At 33.6% G+C, this 24,613-nt stretch overlaps 1 protein-coding gene across 1 annotated transcript in view; it reads right to left on the reverse strand.

Moving 5' to 3' along the window:
• Positions 1 to 428: 428 nt before the first annotated feature.
• LOC118192539 (uncharacterized) overlaps positions 429 to 24,613 on the reverse strand; it is a 29,482-nt gene continuing 5,297 nt past the window's right edge. Inside the window, exons 2-3 of the mRNA XM_085818568.1 lie at positions 7,220 to 7,276; positions 429 to 920 (exon numbers count right to left, since the gene is read on the reverse strand). Of these exons, the coding sequence (XP_085674694.1) occupies positions 808 to 920; positions 7,220 to 7,276 (170 nt within the window). The 3' untranslated portion in view covers positions 429 to 807. The remainder of the gene's footprint in view (positions 921 to 7,219; positions 7,277 to 24,613) is intronic.

Raw genomic sequence — 24,613 nt, forward strand, 5'->3', positions numbered from 1 at the left:
TAAGATTTTGTTGCTTCGCTTCTGTAACCAGTAATTAGTAAATACTCTGGTAGCAGAGTTGATAAAACGTTTAACAGTGGTAGTCCGACTGAAGTGCACTGCATACAGATAGAAAAAGTTCAACGCCGGGGAACGTGCTAGTTGCATGCCCGTCTTTGTCGTTTTTTCCATATGCAACGTGAAAACGAGTCAGTTTCTTAGTCCTAAATAAAGTCTATAACTGAGTGCTCTGGTGTGCTTTGCGATAACTGACTAAACAAACAGACCTTGTTCAAGTCATTGCAGATTGATGCTTTGTGAAAATAGCTAAAGTATAGAATTTATAATAGATTTTTCAGATAACTGAAATTCTGATAACGAATGCATGATATTTTTAACAATATTTTCAATTCCTCTCTGTTGCAGTTTTATATAAAAACACACTGGACAACATTTCAAACAATATTTATTATTTGCATAAAAAATTGTAGGTATCTTTTTTCGTACGTAATAAACATTTGCAAAAATGCATGCATCACACACTCATATTCAGTACGAATATAAAAATGAACAAAATATATGCAACAGCAAATATTTACGTCTTAAAACAAAATAATTAGTTAATCCAAACCAAATCCTATGTTAGTGAATTCGGAGGCGGGAGGTATCAACAAAACAGGGAGTGAAAAATACATAATATTGCTGGCTTTGGTCTGGAAAATATCACAATGATTTTACATAATTCAATAATTGAAATAAACGATTTTGTAATATGTGCCTAACGAAGTACATTTCCAATGTACAGCACATTATCACAGCATTAAATTTTCACTTGTGCCATGGTATAATGTAATAGAGTATAACTGCAATAATTGCAAGCAAAACCAGACTGCATATGAGAATCCCAATGAGTCCTTCTATGTAAAAACTGTTCTCAATATCTGTAAACGAAAAAACGAAGACATTATATGTGAATATTTCACAATTATAACATTTAAAAAGACAATGTTAAATGAAAGTTACTATTAATACCTTTTAGAAAGAAACTTAACACTTACAGTTCAAGTTATGGAGTTTTGTGAATTAAAATTTGAAATAAAAAAATGAAGCTATATTAATTTTTTATTAAATGCTTCCAGGTAATTGCATCATTTCTCTAAAACGGATTAAAAGGCGCATAGGTGTTTCAGTTGCATTTATTTGCAAGAATTTAATTTTTCATAATCTTTGATCATTCAGAATAAAGCAGATAACTAAAAATTCATCTATTTAAAAAAATTTAATTATTCTAAAAATGCTGCTATCTAACATTTGAAACATGCAGTATAGATTCAATTATATTTTTAAAAGGTAAAATCTATCAAATGCTGAACTGAAAAACGTAACAAATTATGAATCATGCTTCCAAGTTCTAGGCGTATGAATAAGCTTCTGAAGGGCATCTAAAGGAGCATGCGAAGGTGTAGCTAAATATATATTTATAATCATTACAGTCCTAACAGAACTTGTGTTTACTTGTTGACTTGTGTAGTCCAATAGAACCCAGATACAGAAATTCCCAGTTTATGAAAGAGATCTTAATTCTCGATGAAACCTGGCACTTTTTGTTGTGTAAGTGAATTGCAATATAACCAGAAAATTCTACAACTTCATGCAACTTTCTTTTAGTAATTAAGAGTTATACTCTGGCACATTCTAATTATTTATAGTCGAAATGAAAATTATGCATAGAGAGAGGTCTTTCTTTACCGTGATCATCCACAACAAATGTGAATAATTTTGTTACTGAATTAGTCGAATTTTTTCAGAATTACATTGCATACAGAGAACAAATTTACAAATAAATACTTATGCAATATTCTGAGTAGTTGCTTTTGTAACACTTTCGTACTGCGAATGGGAACGAGGGAAAGAATGCTTAACTGCAAAATTCTTTCCGGAAATAGAGTGAAGAAAACCTGAAAAGCGAGACAACAGCAAATCGATGAGGTATAATGCAATATCAAATAGTTTTAGTATTGTTCTAAGCTGGTTTCTGTCTCATCAATTCGGAAAATGAGTCTCAAGTATTAATATATAAAACTGTAGAGATATGAATAATAACACTATAATCCTTCTTAAAATAATTCTTTTATCTTATACAGAGAAAATAAAGTATAATATTAAAACATTACACAAGATGTTCAAAGAGAATTACTGCATTTCAAGATATTTCTGTTATTCGAATATGGTTACAAACGTTCATTTTATTTTGAAAGAAAGTAATCTTTTCTTGTATTTTTTTAAGATTCCTAGATCTTAAACGCTACCTTAAGTAATTTAACTTCAAGAATATTTTAAATAGTAGAACATTTCATGAGTTTAATTGTTTTAAATAATCCATTGTATTCTGAGTATAAATAAATAGTTGACCGCCCGCAACGAAGAAAAAAAGTATCCTGTTTAATTTTAAGCGTACATAGATGTCGTTACATGCATTTCGAATGCAAACTCTCTTAAAATGATGTAGATAATTTTATTAAAACTCTTTCAACATTGTTGATGGTAGTTTTTGTAAAAATAATTAAATCATCCTGCTTCAATACACTGAAAGCCATGAGTGCCGTATTTTTACGTGAAATATTTGCACTGACATTTGAAAAACAATGCACTGTTTTAAATCACATTTCAAAGCCTATTTGCCTGCTTATTTGGACCAAATTTAGGAAGTGGTTACAGGAAAGAGGCCGCTCCTTTTAGCGATTAATAAATGTGATTTAACCAATGCAGTGTTCGTTATAAAATGCATAGCTGGCCCCGTTGGAAAATATGAATCGGATATCGGATATTTCACTATGAATTTTAAATTCACAGAATGTGAAGTTTCGAATTTAACCCATTAGAACATATTTTACTAACTGAAATTCTAGTTCTCTAAAGCTGGATTTTATATTTACAAGTACCTCCCACTAATTGTGTTAAAAGTTATGTTCATAAATTACTCTGCTATATATCTTTAAAGACTTTAAAATAGGAATTATATATCTAGGACCAATTAACTAAAGAAGTGAAATTTACAACAACTTTTTTTTGCTGAAATTATGATCATGTTTCACTCCATTTTTTGACATTATTTTCCTGTGCATGATAATAAAATGTAATATATATATATATTATTACATTTAGGAATTTTTTAATGCTATGAATTTTAGTCTACTCAGTTAAACAAATTACATTATATATAAATAACATATACAGTAATTAGAACAATGGTTAATAAAAACAGATTATTACGGAATAATTAAATATGGAAATAAGCATGAAATACAAGCAACTAGATCATCAGTAATTTCTTAGGAACGTTCAAGCAGCACTGAAAATGCTGTAAAATTTCAGTACCTGAATTAGAAACCAAGTAAAAACCGAATGTTGCTAACTGTTCAATAGCGGATCAAGAAATAACTATTGAATATTTAATTTTAACATAATTAGTGAATATAGGGTATTAGGGAAAATTTATTACAAAAGACATACTAAAATTCTAGTAGTTCATTCAGATTCATTTATACTTAAAGTTTGTTAAAAATAATTGAAAAATCTTCAGTTCCCGCTTAAGGCTACGGAACGTCACGCTATTTTGATTCTAAGTGTTATTTCGAAAGAGAATAACTCTTGATTACGAAAGTAGAAGCGACGGTAAGGAATTCACGTTTCTGCCGAGCTTCAAAGTAGGTCTAATTATGGGTCAATTTTTTAATCCACTTAATCTTTTATAATTTAAAGAACTGTTTACTTAAAATAAATTAAATATTTTGAAGTATTTAACGGTTAAATCACCGAAAGTTTTCAACGAAGATCAATTTAAAATGTAAAGGTTTAAGCATGCATTTTTAAACAATAATGTTATTGAGCTTTCTATTCGAAAATATATACATATATATACCATGTGCACCGGTGGCTTATTAATAGTGTCTAATACATTTCTTAAGAGAGTATAGTATTTTAAAATAAAAAATGTGAATAATATTTATTTTATCATGTGGTAAAAATTTGTGGGAAAGAAATTTCACTTAATTAAAGAACTGCTTTCAAATAAATTCTCCCTCGCCCCCCCCAATAAAAGATCGTGGTTTGATCTCAATGGAATTCGAAATTCCGTGTTCAGATGCTTCAAAATAGAATATGCAAATGATTAATTAAGGCCAAAGCCCGAATAGCGGTTTCCCAGACGCTCAAAAAATATACAATGAAGAGGATACATTAAGTCAGAAATTGAAATAAAGCGGTAACTGTGTCAGCGAACTGCAGTCACTTGAAAATTTACAGATTCGATAGATATTTAAGTGCCATAATTGAGTTGATATGGGCAAAACAGAGGAATTATAGAAAGCAAAAATGCTGGAAGGGTGGTCTTAGCTAGGGAGCCAGTTAATTAATCGGGCACAAGACTTTAACAATGCAATGATGGTGATGTCCGTTCTTAATACAAAGCACATTTCTGCAGCAGATCTGAGCGACTTAGAGAAAATGCATAGCAACGTGATCAAACACCGATCATTTTAATCATCCATCACCATATGACACCATCTTACAATTACGGATACGGCTGAACCGCTGCGAGAAAACTTGCGAAAAGATATTTCGCATCAAGTGGCAATTCCAACGCCTGCTTCTAATCAAATAATGTCTACAGTGGTGTCTGACCTGATCAACATGTTCCTAGTCGCGAGGTCTTCGATGAGGAGGGACCGTTAAGTTTAACTGTCAATGGTCTGTATGTATATGTCAGCAGACAGATTTACCTTACAGTATGAGATCTGCCGTTGTTTTATTGCAGCGCGTGTATCCTGAACCAGGATTGGTTTATCTTAGGTAACCAGACATCATTCCTTCCCTTTTGAACCATTTTTCGTAGCAGATTGCATTGACGATATTTGAAGCTATTGTGTTTTTTCATGTATTTCGAAGTTTATTGCACCATTTATTAAGGATTTCCTTCGGTATTTATGCACTTCATATAATTTTATGTTTATACATTATGTCTGTTTATTAAAATATTCCTATTTACTAAAAATAAATGTACAGAGGGTGTTTATATATTTTTAGGAAAATTTCGACAAAGAACTACAAAGAAGCAAATGTTTCGAAATAAAAATTTCTGGCAACAGTTTATTATTTTAAATGAGAAATATCGTCTTTTTACATAATAGAAAGCTGAATAACATTATTGTCTAAAAATGTATGCTTAAACTTTACATTTTAAATTGATCTTCGCTGAAAACTTTCGGTGATTTAACCGTAGAAAACGAATGAGAAAATACTTCAAAATATTTGACTTATTTTAAGTAAACAGTTCTTTAAATTATAAAATATTAAGTGAATTTTTAAAAAAATGACCTATAATTAGACCTACTTTGAGGCTCGGCAGAAACGTGAATTCCTTACTGTCGCTTCTACTTTCGTAATCAAGAGTTATTCCCTTTCGAAGTAACACTTAGAATCAAAATAGCGTGACGTTCCGTAGCCTTAAGCGGGAACTGAAGATTTTCCAATTATTTTTAACAAACTTTAAGTATAAACGAATTTGAATGAACTACTAGAATTTTAGTGTGTCTTTTGTAATAAATTTTCCCTAATTCCCTATAGTCACTAATTATGTTACAATTAAATATTCAATAGTTATTTCTTGATCCGCTATTGAACAGTTAGCAGCATTCAGTTTTTACTTGGTTTCTAATTCTATCCTTGAAATTTATTCTTTTCTCAAAATAGCGCATGTAAACAGGACGGAGGGAAATGTTGGAAGAAAGGATTCAAGGATATGTTTTTCCGCTTTCCGAAGATATATATTTCTATTCCATAATTTAGAAACGTTGTGAAATGCACGGCCTTAAAATTTCTAAGCGCAAAATAAGCAAAATTTATTAGACATAAAACTGCATGAAATTACGACAATCCAAACGAATTCCCGAAAAATGTAAATAACGTCTCTATAAATCATTGATAAAAAAGATAAACTTTGCCAACGCAGAAAGCAATTGTCTTTAACTAATCGGTAGCAACAATAAGTGAAATAATAAACCAAGATTTACAACTTGTAAAAACTAAAAACATAAATGTTTACCAGGTTTTGGCTAGGTATGTGGCTCAACGCAGAAAATAATGAAGCTTAATGAAGCATGAGCTTACCTAAATGACTGCAATAGGAAAAGGTCTATTTATTTTCGGAAACGAAGAGGAAAACTATACAATCATGGTTTCGACAATGGCAAAGAAAAGTTTCCGTAAGGGATTTAAGATTCTTCCAGGATTCTCTTACAACAGAAAATAGAACATTAAAAGTAAGACGAGCAGAAAAAATTGTTAAAATCAATTCAATATAGTATCAAGAGAATGTCTTATGTCCTATATTTAAAGAAGAAATTCCATTTCTTTATCCCAGTGACTTTCAAACAGTGAAATTTCATCAAGACAAACAACAAGTCATACTTTGAAAAGTACTCCTGCATTCCTTGAAGAAAAGGAAGACTGATATTAGTACTGCACACACACATTTTTAAAGTATTCTGACAAAGTTCTCTGAAGGTTCGCCTGTGAACTATCATGCTTTTGATCTCTCGAAAATAATTATTTCTAAGCGCAAACTCACCACGGTTCACGGATTCTGGTAAGTAGTGGAAGAGGAATGGAAATCAGTACCCCTGGGAAATTTTACGTAACGCCCTTCTATCATGGAAATCACGAAATCCAAAACAAAGAATATCATATCAAATATTTAAAAAGTACTTTTTACATTTTGAATATTAATCAAACGACGCCAAAATCGTTCTAAAAATGTGTAAACATCCTCTGTATAAATGTAAGTTATGTTCAAGCATTTTCCCGTTCATTACACTGCTTTTTATGCATTAAATTTGGCAAATAAAATCTTAAAATAATTTATTGTAACTAAAATCCAAAGATAAAATAAGGTATGTAAAATGCAAAACGTTTAACTTGAGTATCAAACATATAAACTGAATTAAAATTGACAGAAATAGAAAATGAGAAGCTAAACATAGCGTTTACGATACTAAGATAACAAAGTAAGCACAGAAGTGATAAGCGAACATGCCTTTAGTAATATTTTAGGTTCTAATACCTTTCTGCATGGACGGTCATGCCGAAATATTTTGTATTTGAAAACACAAAAATTTAGCATTTTGAAAAAACATATATATATTTCTTTAATTTTGACAACAAAAAGAAATAATTTACTTACTTCTTTCCTTTATTAACTCTGCAAGATACTCTGCATTAGTAGAATTTAGCTTCGATACTGAAAACGAAATGCATGGGATTAAAAAAAAAATATTTTTAACAATTTCTAGTGACAATAAATTGATACGTTCATTGCTAAAAATTTATAATAGTTACAAATTTTACATGAAATAAAAAATAATCTTTGCATAAAAGGTAAGGTTTTATAACTTCGAATTTTATAAGAAAAGAGAAATTTTATATGATCCTTTCAGAATTTATCAGTGAAGACAAGAGGTTATAAAGTAAATTACAATGCTTCCTAGATCATATGTAATTTAAGCCTACTAAATAAATTATTCAGAATTTTCTAATGATGCTCATTAATACTATATTCTAATGCTTCGTCCTAGGTGATTTAATCCTAAGCGCTTGTACAATATTTAACATTGGAATTTTTATTATCTTAAATATGTATCGGGTTTTAACGAAAAATTCCCGCCAAGGCAAATATCGTCTGCGCAAACAGTTCGCGCAGGGGTGTTTAATCATATTTTGTCAAACGATTTTTGGCATTTGAAAGAAAGAGACTTGATTTCGAACACCGTATGGTGAAATGTGTAAAACAAATACCCTTATCATTAAATACAAGGTGTCTGAAATGGAACCATCACACTACTACATTAGAACCATCATTACTTCCAGTTCTATTGCAAAACGCCAGCTAGAGAAAGTCACCAAAAGTACAGCTTTAGGTACTAATGTTATATCATATAACGTGAAAGTTTAGTACCGAAAGTTCAAAAACAAGGACTATGACATTCAAGAAACAAAGCGCTCTGACCGGCCTACTGATGTTGATGAGGCCCGTATGCCGGAACTTGTGGAAGAAGATCAGTATACAACCACTCGAGAGCTTGCTAAGGAGCTAGACGTTAGTACCATGTCCATTAATCGCCCTATATATCACATTAAACTTGGCGTACAAGTGTTCAATCACTAGGTGCCCCATCAGCTATCACAAGCAGATAAGGACAGATGAGCTCGAGCTCTCATCTGATCGAATATCAATGCAAGGACAAAATTCTGGACCGGATCGTCATTTACTTCAACAAAAGGGGTTTGGTATGCGCCCTGCGACCCCATCGGCAGCGTTGCAAAGCGCAATTTGACTAACAAAACGACCATTCATTTTATCTGGTGAGATTGCGTATTATTATCCACAAAAAGTATCTGGAAAAAAGTGTACAGCGAGATGCTAGTTCGTACTGACACTGCAGTCAAGGATAAACGTAGAACTGAGTTCCGGCGCATAAAAGTAATGTTCCATCAAGATAATGCAAGACCACATTGTCTGCATTCACCGATTGAACTCCGTACGAACTCGTATGGGATCTTTTGCCTCATTCACCAAATAGCCTCGACATCGCTCCTTCGGACGTCTATCTTTTCACACACCTGCAGCTCCATCTTGCTGGTGCTATCTTTCATTCTGCAGAGGATGTCCGAAATGAGGTTGATCTATTTTTGGACTCGCGGCCACCAAGTTGCTGGGCCGAAGGCTTTGAAAAACGTACTAAAACACTGGCAGAAAATCATAGATTTGGGTACTGATTATTACTCTGTATGTACGTTTCTCGCGTTGTGAAAAAACAACGGTATACCTAGAGACATCAAATTTTGAATAACGTAGTTCGTCACTCTAAATATGGGCATGTGGAAGCTCAAATTTGGAACTTGTTTTATTATCTACTTCTTATTTTATAAAACTTTAACGAATTTTTGATGAACAAACTCAACGATTTCAAAGTGAGCAATGGCAACATTGCACCGGCCAAAAAAAAAAAAAAAAAAAAAAAAAAAAAGGCCGAGACTGTGTATCGGAAATTCTAAAGCTCCGCTCTTTTTAAATTGTTTTGCGCGACTGATCGAGTAGCTAACAAAGCTAAAATATGCTCGATTGGTTTGTTCACTACCTTACTAAAATTTTCAGGAAAAACGAAATCCGTATAACTGGCTTGAAGAAAACTTAAAATCCATGTGACTTACTTTTAAGCATAAATTTAAGAGTAGAGTCGTAATATTTTATTAAATGAAAGATTCCAAATTTGTTCAGTTCTAAAAGCAAGTTAATTGAAACCATGCTTCTAAATTAACGTCTAAATCAGCGAATCTCAACCGGTGGTACGCAAGAGGAAAAAAGGTGGTAGGCAAATAAAAAATTATTAAATTCAAAAATCAAATACCTCAACATTCATTTTAAGTTTTTTCTCTAACAGTCGTAAATTTATGTCATCTGAGCTTTGATCAAGGTCACGCTAGCCACTCATAGACTTTAGCAAAATAATCAGTTTTTATTTTCACAAATATTCTTTTAGCCTTAGACATAACAAAATTTGTCATAAACGTTTTTAAAAGGAGTAATAGAAATGTATGCTGTATTTAATAGGATATAAAATAATTTCTTATAAAAAGATAATAGTATCTCATTAATTCTTTTAGAGTTGATCGATTTATTGGAATGTCTACATTTTATAACGCCACCCTTTCCGAGCTCCTATTTTCAAACAGAACCATTTTTACGTTGAATTGGAGTCTCTAACAGAAAGAAGACGTTCCGAAGTTAATTAACCGAAGTTATATTAACTTCATGGTCGGAAGTTAATATTCCGTTATCAAATGCTAGGATAAGTCGACGAATTCACGAAATGGTAAATTCCGTAAAAGAGACACTTATTCTAAAGATAAAATACAGTGAGTATTTTGCATTGCAATTGGATGAAAGTACTGATATAACGAAATTTGTTAAATTATTCGGTTACATACGTTTCAAAGAAGATAAACGAATTGCCGAAGAGTATTTATTTTGTGAATCTCTTTATGATACAGCAACTGCAAATGAAATTTTCTAAGTAATTAACAATTCTATGTATGAGACTAATATTCTTTTGATTAAGTGCATTGACGAAGCTTGGGCTTAAACAGAGAAACATTCCTGTGTTATTTCTCAAGTAAAGAAAGTAGCATCTGAGACTCACTTTACTAAATGCTCCATTCTTCGTGAAGTTTCAGTAGCTAAAGCAATTCCCAAAAACCTGAAAATCGTTTTGAATCAAGCTGTGAACAGAACGCGTGTTTTGCATTAACCAAATAAAACTAACCAGCCTAATATGCAAATTCCTCTTTTTTTGTTAAAGCAACTTCGAAAATCCTAGGTTGTTACGTACTTCGCATATTCGACTAATACGATTAAATGAAATATAAAAGTTTCATTCCTTGCTAGGGTAAAAATTTTATTAATAATGATATGAAAAAAATGGATGATGGATGACCAAAAAAAGCTAAATAGGAGGGAATTACATGAAGGAAAAAAAGTCTAGTACCTGAATCTATCATTAAAGAGAAAAGAAGAATCGTTAGAAGTTTGTTTATGTAATTCCTCAGATACGTCAATATATCCAAAGCTGTGGTGGATCCCTTATGCAATATAAATGAATATCGCGTTCGATTGCTCTTTTTCCCCCCTCTTTAAAATAGATATTCAATATTTATTGCTTTTCATTATAGCAGGAAAAGAGCAGAATCACGAAACCTTGCAAATTTGAAGGTTATTGAGAACTGCATGCTCTGAGAAGTTCTTTTGGTACCTTTAACCCTGTTACAAACCAGTATAGTTATAATTCATTTTTTTAATACTCATTTTTTATAATGAAATATAAATTTAACTTTTTTATAGTTCCATACTCTTTGTAGTTCATATTAATTGCGTATAATCAGTATTTATCTGCAATAATTCGTATCATTATGTTCAATAAATTACAGTTGCTATTTCAAAAATTTTCGTCTAATAGGAAATGAAGAATAGTTAACGTTCAGATAAAGGGAATGTCACTATTTCTAAGAAAATTTAAGTATTCTCTGGTAACAGGAGCCTTTTCAGGTGTACAAAATTTTTTGTAATTACGCTGAACTTTTTCATGGCAGTCACGAAAAATTATCAATATTTCTATGAACATAAATGATTGTCGATAGTGAACTTACACTCTTTAAGACATAATCACCTTCATAAGAGAACAAAATCATGGGACGGGTGGATAATCTCAAAACAGATTCACTGTTTTTCTAAATAGAAGCAAACAAGCATATTCTAATATACACTCTAATATACGAATATTCTAATATAATACTCGTGTGCAAAATTAAAATAATTTGCAAATTATGTCTTTTTTTACGAAATGTATTGAGCCAAAATTGCTAAATAGAACTTCCACTAGAACCCAAGTTTTACGGTTTACAGTTACCCGAAGACTTAATGAGGTAGGGTTGTATGCCAGAAGACTCACTGTTGGTGCCCCGTTTACTGCAGCCCACAAGAGAGTACCTTTAGCATGGTGACATGAGCTTTGTTTGGACTACACTTAAGTGGAGCACCGTGCTTTTCACAGATGATTCAGGAATCAATCTGGACACTGATTCTTGGCGTACCTGTGTCTGGAGGAGAGCTTGGAACAAGATACCTACCCTCTCTCATCAAGGAAAAGTAATATTACAGTGGTAGAGGTGTAACGGTTAGTTTAGGCATTATGTAGGACGACCGCACACTCCTGCATATGTTTGACAAAGGCTACCTGACAGCTAGATATCGAAAATCGAAAGATCTGAGATATCGAAAAGACATCCTTAGAGCCATATACTCGACTTTTCAGGAGCGCAGTTGGTCCTGGGTTCCTATTAATGAGCGACAACGCTCGTCCAAATAAGGATTAGCTGATGGACGATTATTTGGAAAGTTGGGGTATTCTCTGCGCGGACTGGTCAGTCAGATCTCCTGATCCTATGGAGCATGCCTGGAATGCTCTTTGGAGTGCAATTTCATCTCGTCATACGCCTTCGAAAAACCATACCACAGTTTAAAGCTGCCTAGCTGCAAACGTGGGATCGACTGCCACAGGGACGTCTCAATTGCCTCCTGTCCAGTATGCCGTCACGCTGCGCGATTTGTCTGGCTGCCCCCTATTAGACTCATTTTCAGTTCGATATCGCAACATGGAATTTGGACATCTCTGCACTATGAGCTGTACCTATGATCATGCGTACATAAAATAAATATGACTCTCTTTCTCTGTTAGAAATGTATATTCATACCAAATTTCGGTAAAAATCTGTCCATTAGTTTTCCAGAAATTCTACACAATGGGCAAATTCTCTTAGGAATTGCGTACGAATGTATTTAAAAAAATCCTGCAATTTGCGGGAAACAAAGAATAAATAACCCAATATATTCCTGTTTCCAAGTTAAAATTACTTTGTATGAAAAATAAGCAAACGTATGTGTTCTTGAGAAAAGAAGTATTTTTTTTTTCAAAATTTTAACTTTTAATATTTAAAAAATTATCTTTATTATGCATATTTTTTTAAATTCTTTTTAAAAAGCAAGGTGAAAATATTTTTAGGTTATTTCTTACCTTACGGCGAAAAATATCTGTTCTACTCATATCAAGTGCGCTAAAATTGTTCTAAATTTAAATATATCTTAATTATTTCAGTAAACAAAGAATGAAATATGTTAAACACTTTTTATTGATAATGATTTGTCACTTATTCGTACAAAACACGTCAACGAATTTTATTGTGGCAGGGAAGCAGAATTGCGCTTTCCGTTGACATAGGCTTTAGGCACCTTATGGGTGACAGCACAGCTTTGCCCAGTTCTCTAATTGAAGAAGAATGACACTTAAAATGCGTACAAGTGTCTCGCACCTATCTTCTCCCACCAAGCAACTAGACGGCTCGCTGTACCTCATAGCCAAAGAACTTCCAAGCCCTTTCTGCGATTCGAGCCCGAGACCAACGACAGTGCAACCAGCAGCGCTAATCACGATGCTGATCAAGGCTTTTATTAATATTACACTGGTGTGCAAAACGTAAGCAACAGGTGTTCTTTTTGACATAAATCCACGAGATATTATCTGAGAGACATGAAATTCAGAAATAAGAGACAGCATTCTATAGTTAAACGATGACGAAAGCATAATTGCGCAAAAATGAATACAATGCATACAGTATGAAATTAAGGAGTGATCTGCATCACCTACCGCACCACATTCACAGATTTGTGTGAATGTGGTGCGGTAGGTGATGCAGATCACTTCCTCTTCAACTGCCCACAAACCAATAAACTGCATTTAAAAATGCCAAGCAGTGAATACTGGCCGCAATGGGCAGAGAATACCCGCGGCAACAAGCAGACGAAAACTAAAATAGAGGAGGTAATCAGGCTTTGCTCAGCAAGATTCTAAGAAATTCTCCCCCTCTCTTGAGAATTGTATCTTCGCAGCATGATTTTAATAGCAATTGAAAATACTACAACAACTGAATATCAACACTAGGAAAATAGCTCACCCCGTAGAATAATAACAGGACTGTAAGAGCAAAACTATTGTAATGTAAGCATATTACTATCCAGTTTATATGTACTTGATAAAAATAATATTGTAAAGCAGTTTAAATGATATTGAAAATCCAGTCAATGTGTAAATGAATTACAAGTTTAATTTTGATTATCTCAGTAAAAGTATTGTAAATATGAATTCATATAATGTCTAAATGTACACATAGCTGTAATGATTTTATGTATCTGTCATATGTAACTTGTACAAGACAATGATTGTAATCAACATATCTATGCTTATTCACAGGCCTTGTATGCCCATGTAATATTTATATGTATATTCTTACACGGAGGAAATTTTCCCTTCTGCCAGGATGACTACTAACACTGTAAGACTTTTACAACAAAGTTAGGTCAGTGGTTATCTCAGGCGGCGCTCAGTATGAAATTAAACAAAAACAGGCTTTATTGAACTCATAGTATCGTTACACATGATTGCCTGTATAAGAGGAAGAACAACAAGCAGATGTTCCTTAGTATGGGATATGCCCTCCCCTTACTACAATGGTTGCTTCTCACCGTCTCCCCATACTCAGCACCAGATTGTCCAACAGATCTTGAGGTGTGAGTGCCCATTCCTCAATCAGCGTCTGTTTCAGTTGTTGGGTGTTCGCCGGAGGATGTAGCAGTGCCTCAAGGCGTCTTCCCAAAGCAGCCCACAGATGTTCTATGGGATTTAAATCAGGGGAGTACGCTGGACAATCCATTCGAGTGATATCTTCACTTTTCAGTAGCTTCTGAACAGCAGGAGTCCGCTGTGGCCGTGCATTGTCATCCATAAAAACGAAGTCTGGTCCAATCGCACCACGGAACAGACGCACATAAGGAAGGATGTCCTCCTGACAATAGCGATCTCCGGTTACAGAACTTCTGTCGAAAACGTGGAGCTCTGTCCGCCCGTTCAGCATAATGCCTCTCCAGACGAGATTTCCAGGATACCGTAATGGTCACTTTCCATGATGTTACTGAGATTAAACCGTGTCCTTAACTGTCTCCAAATAAGTTGGCGTTGAGAATTGCTTGGGGCACTAAAATGACTCTCATTCGTAAGGAGGGCCCACCAGCGGCCGAGTGGTAAAGTCGCTGAACACTGGTAGTTCCGTCCGAGGTTCGAATCCCGCGAACGGGCTGGCTGCATGGGTGTTTTCGTGGTTTTCCCCATGTGTAACGTGTATACGATCCAGTTTCCCTTAGAAAGTCCTCTACGAAGGCATCCCTCCCCTTAGGCAGATAGCCCTCGTGTTCTTTGCCATAATTAAATACACCACACCACACCATTCGTAAGGTAGATACGACTCCATTGATGAGATGCCTAGTTTTTGCGCTCCTTGCACCACTCTAAACGGTGGCGCCGATGGCCAACTTTCAAAGGGTTGCAGCGTTCAGGACGGCGGGCGAATAGTCCATCTTTGTGAAGGTGTCTGGACACAGTAAACCACGACAATTGTCGCCGATTGCTGCACCCAGTTGCTGAGCTGTGGAGCTTGCTGACTGATTTTTGGGATCTTTTCGCCTGTAAAACGATATATCGGTTACCTGATACAGTTGTTGTCCTGGAGCGGCCACCACCAACCTTTCTAATAGCTGTACCTATGGTTTGGAAGGCTTTCCAAGCCTGCGAAACGACACTTTTGTTGACTTTGAAATCTTAAGCCACTTTGGACACACTACGCCCCTCCTCCAGCTTTTCGATCATTCTTCCACTCGTGAAGTCATCCAAATGATTTCTTCTAGCCATATTTCACGAAATATTTCACGTGTACTTACAGCGAATGTCTTTAATTGCGTCTCCGTCCTTCCTTTTATGGTAGTCTCGAGTAGAGCGCATGCGTTTTGCGTACGATCACGTAGCCTGTGACGTTTTTTTCCTGACATTTGCATATGCATGACCTTTCTACTGAATTGCATGTTCATTGTACTGATAGCAAGAACCCCTTTTCTGCAACTGCATGGTTATCTGATTAAAATTTGCATTGTTGCTTAAGTTTTGCACACCAGTATAATTGAATTAATGCATTTAATTTAAGATAAGCCCATAGGTAACATTGGCACATATCTTTTTGTAGAAAACTATTTGGACCAAGAGGTTGGCTTACGGAGTACTTTTGCTAACATTAGCAATAACCTCCACATCATCGTTAAGGGAAATTAAATAATTCAAGAGAAAGCATAGCTAAATAAATGAACAAGAACCGTTCTGGGTTTAAAGAGCCAAGAGATCGGTAAGAAGTAAAAAAGTATTTGGTGCTTCCTGTGCTGTGAAGGAAACATAAAGGAAAAGGACTTATTATCTAGAGTACGGTTGGAGTACGGGACTATCTAGAGTATGGTAAAACGTGTGATGACTATCTACCTAAAGGAAAGAATGCCGTTTTTGTACAGGATACTTTTCAGGCAAACTGGTATCCACTTTACATGGGCAAAAACCAAGAAACCACGTTACAGGGCAAAATCCAAGAAAATTCTCATGCAGCCAGCCCGTTCGCTAGAGTACGAACCAGATCGAACACAGATTGATAAATCAATTAATTCTAAGAAAAAAATTAATACTGTGTATGTAATATAGATGCATATTTCAGTACAAAGCCTAAAAGTAAATATCACTGGTTAATGAAGCGTAATTCTTTTTAACTGATTGAAAGTTTAACAGCCCTGTACAAACTCAGTTAGCTCAGTTTGATACTGTTAGTCTATTATAATGCATTTGTTTCATTCAATGTATCAAATATTAAGGTCTTATTGTCTGGGATGGTGGGCCGCTGAAGATAGCAGAAGATGGTTCTGTGGTGTGGAACAACACAGTTTTAAATAGGAAAAGAAGGTAAGTAAGTGGGAGTAAACCCTGGTGATTTATTATGACGGTCTGCTGTTTCCTTTACTTTTACCTCTACAACTACTTCAGAAATTTTACCGCTTGACAGCCAGTAGGCTTCGACAGTGGAAAAAGTAATCCCCTTTTTTTCTGGTAAATAGACACACTTCAGATCTATTCTTTACGGCTTGAAAAAGTGTCTGCAGGTTTCAGTTACATGATTCATTGTGCCCATTTTCCGAGTTCTCATAAAATATTGCCAACAATTTGTTTCAGACAAAGATCTAAATATGAAACTCATTTTATAAGCTTGTTAAAATAAAAAAAAACTTGCGATGAAAGAAAAAATTATGCAAAAGTTTTGTTTGGAGTTAAATTACTTACGACTGCTGTTAACTGCTAATTAACAACATTAACTTTAACCTGAACAGGAGAGATGAGATATAATAACAAAAGTTATCTAAAAATATTTAAAAAATAACTTTTTAATTATAATTTTAGTTAAGTGTACTAAAAGGTAAAAGTTGATTTTTTAGCTGTAATTAACGACTTTCATTAAATGTGATTTTAAAGAAAATATTGGTCTGCTAACAATGGTGCATTTTAAACGAAAATCATCAAAGAGAATATTTATACATCTCCTTTCTATACTATTTCTTCTGTTGTTCCTAAACCCTATTAATAACCCAATAAAATTCACATATGACACCTTAGGCTTTTATTGTTAGTCAGACATGACTGAGAATATTATAAATAAAATAATTGTTTTTTGTGCGTTTAACCGCGTAACTGAAAAATTACATATAATTATATATTATGTTTCTCACATGTTTTCATACTGTTTTACCATGCGGAAAAATTATAAACATAGCAAATGATTGTCTCTGGAAAGTAGAAACATTACTCCTTCCAATCAGCGTTGGCAATGAAATACTTCCCCCTTCCCGTTATCTCTCTCTAGCTCCCCTCCCTCCCACCCACCCCCTTTTTTCCCCTTTATTTGCCGGTGCATCTGATGATGCACTTTTACATTCAATTTACTTAAATTTTGTTTCATTTAGAAATCCGATCTCATCGTTATTTAAAATGGTAAGTCTGTTCATCAAACTTAAATCTTCTGACTTAAAAACCTATCACTGTTTGCGAAAGTACAATAATTCCAATTATTTTGAATGATTTTTTGAAAAATCCACCAAAATTCGCTAAACTAATTCCAAAGTAAATTCTCCATTTCAAAATTATTTTTAGATCTATCTGATAATATAAAAATCAAAATTCTGCAATATTTGCATTAATCGTTGAATAAGGGATACGTGAAAAAAATTCATTACTAAATGAAAGAGTTCGAATTTTTAAAAAGTTCCTTTGAAATATTATATTGGCATCGTAGATATGCATGAAAAAAGTTCAAGAAAATAAAATCAGTAAATGGGGATGAACAATGAATGCCCATGAACCGAATTAAATATGAAACTCAGTTTATAAAAACCATGTAAAAATAAAGCCGTTATTTCTCATAGTCAAACTTTTAAAAACATGACATGACATTAAAGCTATGTTACCATATTTTTAAAAGTTTGACTAATAGAAATAATATTTTTATTAAATTATTCAGGAAAATTACTGAGTATATTTAAATTACTAACTTAATGCAGCATACTAAAAAGCATACTGAATATTAATTTTATTCTTAAAGTTATCGTATTAATTATTTTTATGACCAACAGAATATAATTTTCTTCATTGTTTAATACAACTCTTTGCGATATCAATACAATGATATACAATGCGATATCTTTCTTACTTCCGAAATTATTACAGACATACGCATAAGTATAAAATCTAAGGAAACTTTATTTTTCTGAGGAATGTAGAGTTTTTTTTATTTTATTTTATTTTATTTTATTTATTTATTTTTATTATTATTTTTTTTTTTAATTTATTCCCATGATCAGGAAAAACAGTAAAAGTATGCAGGAACTCTACGAAAACGGTATTCTTTTTTCCCAAGAAAGAAACCCTTGTTTTCTGCAGTTAACACGCTGGAAAGTAGAGAACAGCCTAACACGAGGCTAAAAGAAAAGCCTTGAAAGTCTGTGTAGTCCCTCAAACACTAACGCAATTTCCGACTCGCTCGTAGAATTTTACAATTGCTTTAAATCGCATTTTAACTGCAACCGAAAACGACCGTAGATAATTGGGGCAAATAGGAAGTCAAGGCTTTGAAAATTCAAGGTCGACATTCCCGCTTCCCTTCAGTGACATTTACACTTACAGTGACAAAGTAGAAGGAACCAGTTTCGATTTCGAATGAGATTTTCTTTTAAAACAAAATAATTCTGAAATGTATTAATTCGCAGTGTTGCTGTAACTAAGAGAAGAACATTATTCTGTGACAATTTTGTAGGTAACCTTTCGGTATGTCAATGAGAGACAAAATGTGATTCTGGGGAGAACTTCCTGTTTTCGTTGAACGTGTAGATACAATGGCCATTAATTTTGGCACGTTGCATCACAGTTGCAGGTTTTTCTTCGTAAAACAGAAGGCGTCGCCTCGCTTCAGCGACGAGGAAAGGTTGAAATGACCTAGAGACTCGTAATTATTCTAAGAAGGATTGTTAAATCAGATTAATACGTAACAAAGCATTAAAAACTTGGTATAGGAAGCCTCCTTTCTTCAAAACTTATTTTCGCTGAAAAAAATAACAGCTTATTTTATACAACATTTCTTAGTGGATAACCTAAGTAGGTTTTCTCGTACATAAATCTATCCAATTCTTAGTTGCAACAATTATGTAATGAAAGTTATTGAACAATTTTTTATTCGTTAATATTTAAACATACTTTTTCATCTCATTTTTAATAATATAATGAGTTTATGCAAATATTTAGGCAATAATTTCGCTCTTATTTGAACCCTTTCACAATCTACTTTTCACTCATGTTGAATTTTTTTAAAAATATATACGTAAGTTGTATAAAGTGTACCAGTTTTAATGAAATCTGATGTGTTTACTTAAGATTAGTTTCCCAGGAATAGTGGGGTAAAGGTTTTTTTTTTTTTTTTTTTTTTTTTTTTTTTTTTTTAAATCGACTAAAGTTTTTCTGTTAGAATTTTAAAATGTTTGCCTCCATTGGGAGCGAAAGGCTTATATTTGTGTTTCAATTCAAGTTGCAATAAGCATAAAATATATTAAAACACCAAAAGTTTAAATTAAAGAAACTATCTGGCAGTTTAAAATGCAATTTATGAATGACTGACAAATCCAAGAATATTTGCAATTCAGTGGAGGTTTACCTAAGCAATAAAGGCTTATATTTACGTTACACATAGAAAAAAAAAAAACAATGAAAGCATGCACGTAAGTCAGCCAATTCCTCCCGATTTCAGTTACGGTTAAATTGGCCAAACGGTCTTACCTTTTAGCCAATTAGTAAAACCCTTAACAAACCCTTAAAAAAAAAAAACCCTTAAAAAATTCCATGTAAAAGTATGCGCTTCATGGTCATTTTATGTATCAACTTTACATTCAAACTCCTTAGTTTTATTCTCAAAGAAAGAGCGCCAAATTTTAGTTTTATCAGTAAGTTGAATACAATTTATGTCACAGGTTACACTTAAAAGGAGATTTTAATATACCGCAATCCAATAGCAAAGGATAACTAAATTAATTCCTGCTGTCGCCTCTCAGCGCCCTCTCAAGTTTATATCCCTCCAAATGTCACTTTCCAAGTAAAACTATTTTTTAGTTTTTTCCGACAAAACATGTGTCGAAGAGTTTTTTCTAGAAAAATGATTGAACAACTTTATAATTCCAAATGGAAAATATACTTTCGTGTTCAGGTCATTTTGATTGTGGTAAGACGTTTCCTAAACATAAGAAATATATTTCCAAAGTAATAGTTATTTAATAAACAGTAAATGAAAAGAATGCTACACGTTAAAAACTTCTCATTTATAATATTTACTTTGAAACATCAACTCTTTTCTGAAATAGAAAATTGTTTTGCACATGTAATTCTACAACGGGAATAATTTTCATTGTTTAACCGAATCTGCATCTTTTTACTTTTTATATCATGAAGTAAACATTCTGTCTGCTACAAGATTTTATTTCTTTTAGATTAATTTTCTATTCTATATTTCCAAAAGTAAAAAGTCGACTCTAAACCAGGGCTGCTCAGTCTTATATTGCATTAAACATCATTAAACCACAAGAAGCTGTCTGCCTGATAAAGAGAAGTCTTCATGAAGAACATTGCAAAAGAAACTTGATTGTTAATTATATTACTACTAGAGAGTTCTGCTGTGCAGCTAAGTCATTCCACCATCCGAAATTAAATCTAATGTAGCTAATTTTGTGCTCTGTGTGGTTTTCTGTAGTTCTACGCTCTCGGGCATTGCTTTACAAGGTACATTATTCCTGCCCTTACATTTGTTCAAAATGTTGAGTAAGCTCATAAAATATTACTTAGATTTCTACGCATAAATCAAGTAGTTTAATCAAAAGAATAATTAAACAAATAGTAATATAAAATATTCCATCACAAAATTATAAAAACTAACTTTTCAATAATATTTAAACATAAAAACTGTATACAGCCAACCATTTAATATGGAATCGAACTCGGGATCAGGTAACAACGTTTTTATTCTGCCATTGATGGCCTCATATAAAAACTGTAATAGATATATCGAGAAAAGTCCAGATCTGTTTTTTTCCAATGTAGTAAAAATAAATAAATTTCTTTACAGCAAATGTCAGTCTAACTTTGAGTTTTGCCTAATTTTAAATTAAACATAATTGCCCGAAAAATAAAAGGATTGCTCGACTTCTCAAACAACAGTAATTAAGAACTGAGGTTGGTGGAACGGGGTTGAGAAAGCGAAATGGAGAAGAGTCTAGTTAAATAAACGAGACATCTTCCAGTTTCGTTTGTAACCATTAACAACTTTCGATCTAATTTTGCTGGGGGTCGAATCTAAAAATTATTTTTGAGCCACGCCTACCAAGCCCCCTTTTTTTTTCTGAAATTTTGCTCACATAAATTTTGAGGCTTGATATAATATATTCCATAATAAATTTTTCAAATCTGAATGTACATTTGTTTATTTAATATAGGAGCAACTTCTTACAGAAGCCCATATCTTTCATTAAATAATCGCTTGGCGATCGGATTAATTAGATTATGGTTAAAGCTCGGGTGGGCTATCTGCCTAAGGAAAGAGATACCTTCGTGCAGGAGTTTTATAAGAAAATAGTTCGCGTTCCCGTTTTACACGTTCACTTACAAATTTAATGAATATTAGAACTAACATAGTTATCACACATAGTTATCTGATAGGCAATGTATAAAGCCAACAAATTTTTAATATGTTTAAGGGATCTTTAAACTAATAATTACATTATCAGCTTTTGACAGGTCAGAAAAAATTCTTAAAAAAGAAGTTCTTCTAATACTTAACTTATCCATTTGGAACGATTATTCCTACATCAGTCCACGGTCTGCTAACAATGATGGATTTTTAAATCGTGAAGCTACTAATAGTGCTATATTTTTTAAATAAATAGAGGTACTGTAATAAATTGACTGTGATCATAAATCATACAACAGAGCATAAGACTGTCAGGTGCTTCGTTGCGATGTTACTTGAAGGAAATGCTTTTCTTACGTCCATAGGTAATAACAATATTTTGGTCCTTAAATGAACTCAAGTGCATAAGACAAAATTATATAAAAAAACTTTCAAACCTGGTCTCGTAGGAGTGTCCTAGGATTTGCACGATTATCCTGGCTTTAAATCTCTCATGCTTTAAAAAAGTTCACGCAATTTCTGTGTATTCAACGAATTTTCTGTTTCTGGTGATGGCGTTTCTTCTTCAGTTATAATATGAATATGAGCTAATTTCTCTTAAAAGTCCATCATCCGCTGGGCATCACTTCCCTTAGGCTAATAGCTTAAATTTGAGAAAGACTAGTAAATCCATTACAATTTAGACTCCTGGCAGCTGAATGCATTAGCCGCTTGGTATTTACATAGGTTAAGTTATTTGGATATGGCAAAGAATTCAAAAGCTAGTTGCTTAACTGGAGAGATACCTTCGTGGATCCCTTTCTAAGGGAAAATGACTCGCATTTAAGTTACATAGGGAGAAAAAAAAAAACCAACCAGGCAGCTAATCTGTTCGCCCGAATTGAAACCGTGTCAAAATATAATATTCAATGGCCTTAAACTCGGCCACTGATTGGGCAAGTTTTGTCATGTAAACGAGTACATCAGCTTCTTTCTCTCAACAAGTCTCCAAAAATGGTCTTTTCGCGATATTTTCGAGTGTTTTTTTCAAAGTTTGCTTATTTTAAATGCGGCAAAGGGTATGAGGACTATCTGCCTGTAATTTGGCATTAATTTAGAAAAGCGTATATGATATTTAACTTTAAATTAACAATCGTAATACTCTCTACCTTATAGATATATAAACCAAACTATAACTGTGAAAATGACCGAATAGGATATCTGCATGTTCAGAATATTTTTACATAAAAATTTCTTATTCTAAAAATTTGAATTAACGAATTCCTTTCTGGAACAATCTGAGAGCGTACGTAAATTTTATTGTTATATAGAAACTATTAATATAATTAAAATATATATGTTAAGACATAATTAAAAAAGTTAAATTATAACTCATTCAAAGATGCAGTAAACTACTTAGCTAAAAGGTTTCGTTGCAGAAATTAGCAGCGCTCATACATTTTCAAAATTAATATCCCAGAGAAATGAAAAAAAAAATCCACTAATGTATGAAAATTTTTTTTAAATGTTTAGTCTTTACATACCTCTATTAATTAGATGCATTTTATCGTAAGAAGCTTTACGCATGCTCATTCAGGGGAAGAAAATTCCCATTTATGATCAATGAAGTGCTATAAGCAATTATAAAATAAATTTAATGTAGGGTAATATTTTTCCCTTTTTGAAAAAAATATAAATGTTGCGGAATATATCTTTCCTATTTTTAAATATAGATATCTGGAAGTTTGCAAAAAATATTTTATTTTCTGACTGAGCAGTTATCCGTGTCGTGTCATGTAATAAAAACATAGGTAGAAATGAGAAGTAAAATTCTGGTTCTATTAACGATGCTTTGATGCTTTATAGGTTATTCTGGTTTCAGAATGAAAATCGACCTGCTCTTGCTAGATCCTGAAAGAGTCCCGGTTAGGTTAGATTATTTAATTACGGCAAAGCCTCGAGGGCTATCTGCCTAAGGGATGAGATGCCTTCGTGGAGGACTTTCTAAGGGAAACTGGCTCGTACACGCGAGTTCCATTTAGGGCCTGACTTTTGAAAAATCCTTAGATGAGGTTCATGGCGAGGGAACTGATGACGGAACAATGAGGCGCTTTTGCCTTTTAAGAGCTGCAAACACTGGATGCAGCAATAGATCGGAGAGACTTGGTCATCTGAGCTGGAAACGCGAGCAGAAGTCTTGAGAGGCTAGAAGACAACAAAGCCGCATCGTGTGACATGTTCATCTTTAGTTAATCTAAGTTAATAGCAGTTGCTTGACGAAACTGATAATTAAAATCGGTCTTCAATGGCGGATGAAGTTTGCATAATAGAATTCGTGTAAAAGCGCGAAACATTATTCCAAAATGAAGCTAAGCCGTATGGAAAACTATGCACCATTGTTTACTACAGTGTTATTCTGGGGCTCTACTGTTTAAGCAGTACTTCTCACAAGAATTTAGCCGAGACTGAGGAGGAATGGTACATGAAATATGTTCCCCGTAGGAGATATTGGCTAGTGGATAAAAGATAACAGACACTCTGCCCTTGTAGCAGATAGAGTCGTGATACACCAGGAGATAATCCGAGTAGGTGGTGGGGAATTTGACTATTCTCAATTGTGAGAGTATCGTCAGGAGTGTATGTTGGTGTATTTATTATGGCAAAGCACACTAGGGCTACTGCCTAAGGGGAGGGATGCCTTCGTGGAGGACTTTAAGGGGAACTGGCTCGTATACACGTTACACATGGGGAAAACGCCCATGCAGCCAGCCCGTTCGCGGGATTCGAACCTCGGACCGAACTACCAGTTTTCAGCGACTTTACCGCTCGGCCGCTGGTGGGCAGTAGCGTCAGGAAG

This window comes from Stegodyphus dumicola, chromosome 6 (genome assembly GCF_044657685.1).
Source record: "Stegodyphus dumicola isolate Sdum_Otavi_A_Nest chromosome 6, ASM4465768v1".
Taxonomy (NCBI): domain Eukaryota; kingdom Metazoa; phylum Arthropoda; class Arachnida; order Araneae; family Eresidae; genus Stegodyphus; species Stegodyphus dumicola.